The 373-nt window shown below is 64.1% G+C and overlaps 1 protein-coding gene across 1 annotated transcript in view; it reads right to left on the bottom strand.

Annotated features, from left to right (window-relative positions):
• Positions 1–373, bottom strand: part of POLD2 (polymerase (DNA directed), delta 2, accessory subunit) — a gene marked incomplete at its 5' end in the record, with an annotated part of 3310 nt that overhangs the window by 1426 nt on the left and 1511 nt on the right. The window contains one exon of the mRNA XM_010014389.1: positions 227–307. Within this exon, the coding sequence (XP_010012691.1) occupies positions 227–307 (81 nt within the window). The remainder of the gene's footprint in view (positions 1–226; positions 308–373) is intronic.

The following is a 373-nucleotide window of genomic DNA, read 5'->3' as shown; positions in this document are numbered from 1 at the left end:
AGGAAGCCTCTCTTGGCTTCACCACACAGACCAGATGCTGGGATCCGGGCCGGGTGCTGGCTCCCTTCGTGCTGCCTTCCCGTTCGGCACCACATGGACTGCTCAAAGGGTCCCCCCCCGAGCCCCTGGGCTGCTGGCAGAGTGTTGTTCCCTGCCCCAGGAGCCAGGCACCCTCCCCCAGCAGGTCCTGATTCCCAACCAGCCCCATCCTGCTCCACATGCTCACACAAAGCTGCAGCAGGATCTCATCCAGCATCTTCATGGCCTCCACACTTGCTGCCTGCGTCTTCTTGGTCAAGTACTTGGCCTGGGTCAGCGGGAAGACAGTGAGGGACGGACCCTGTCCCTGCGCCGGTCCCTCCCTGCCCAGCCC

The sequence above is a fragment of the Nestor notabilis genome, unplaced genomic scaffold (assembly GCF_000696875.1).
Source record: "Nestor notabilis isolate BGI_N333 unplaced genomic scaffold, ASM69687v1 scaffold20585, whole genome shotgun sequence".
NCBI lineage: Eukaryota > Metazoa > Chordata > Aves > Psittaciformes > Psittacidae > Nestor > Nestor notabilis.
Note: the sequence above shows the minus strand (reverse complement) of the source record. Positions and strands in the feature narration are given on the sequence as shown.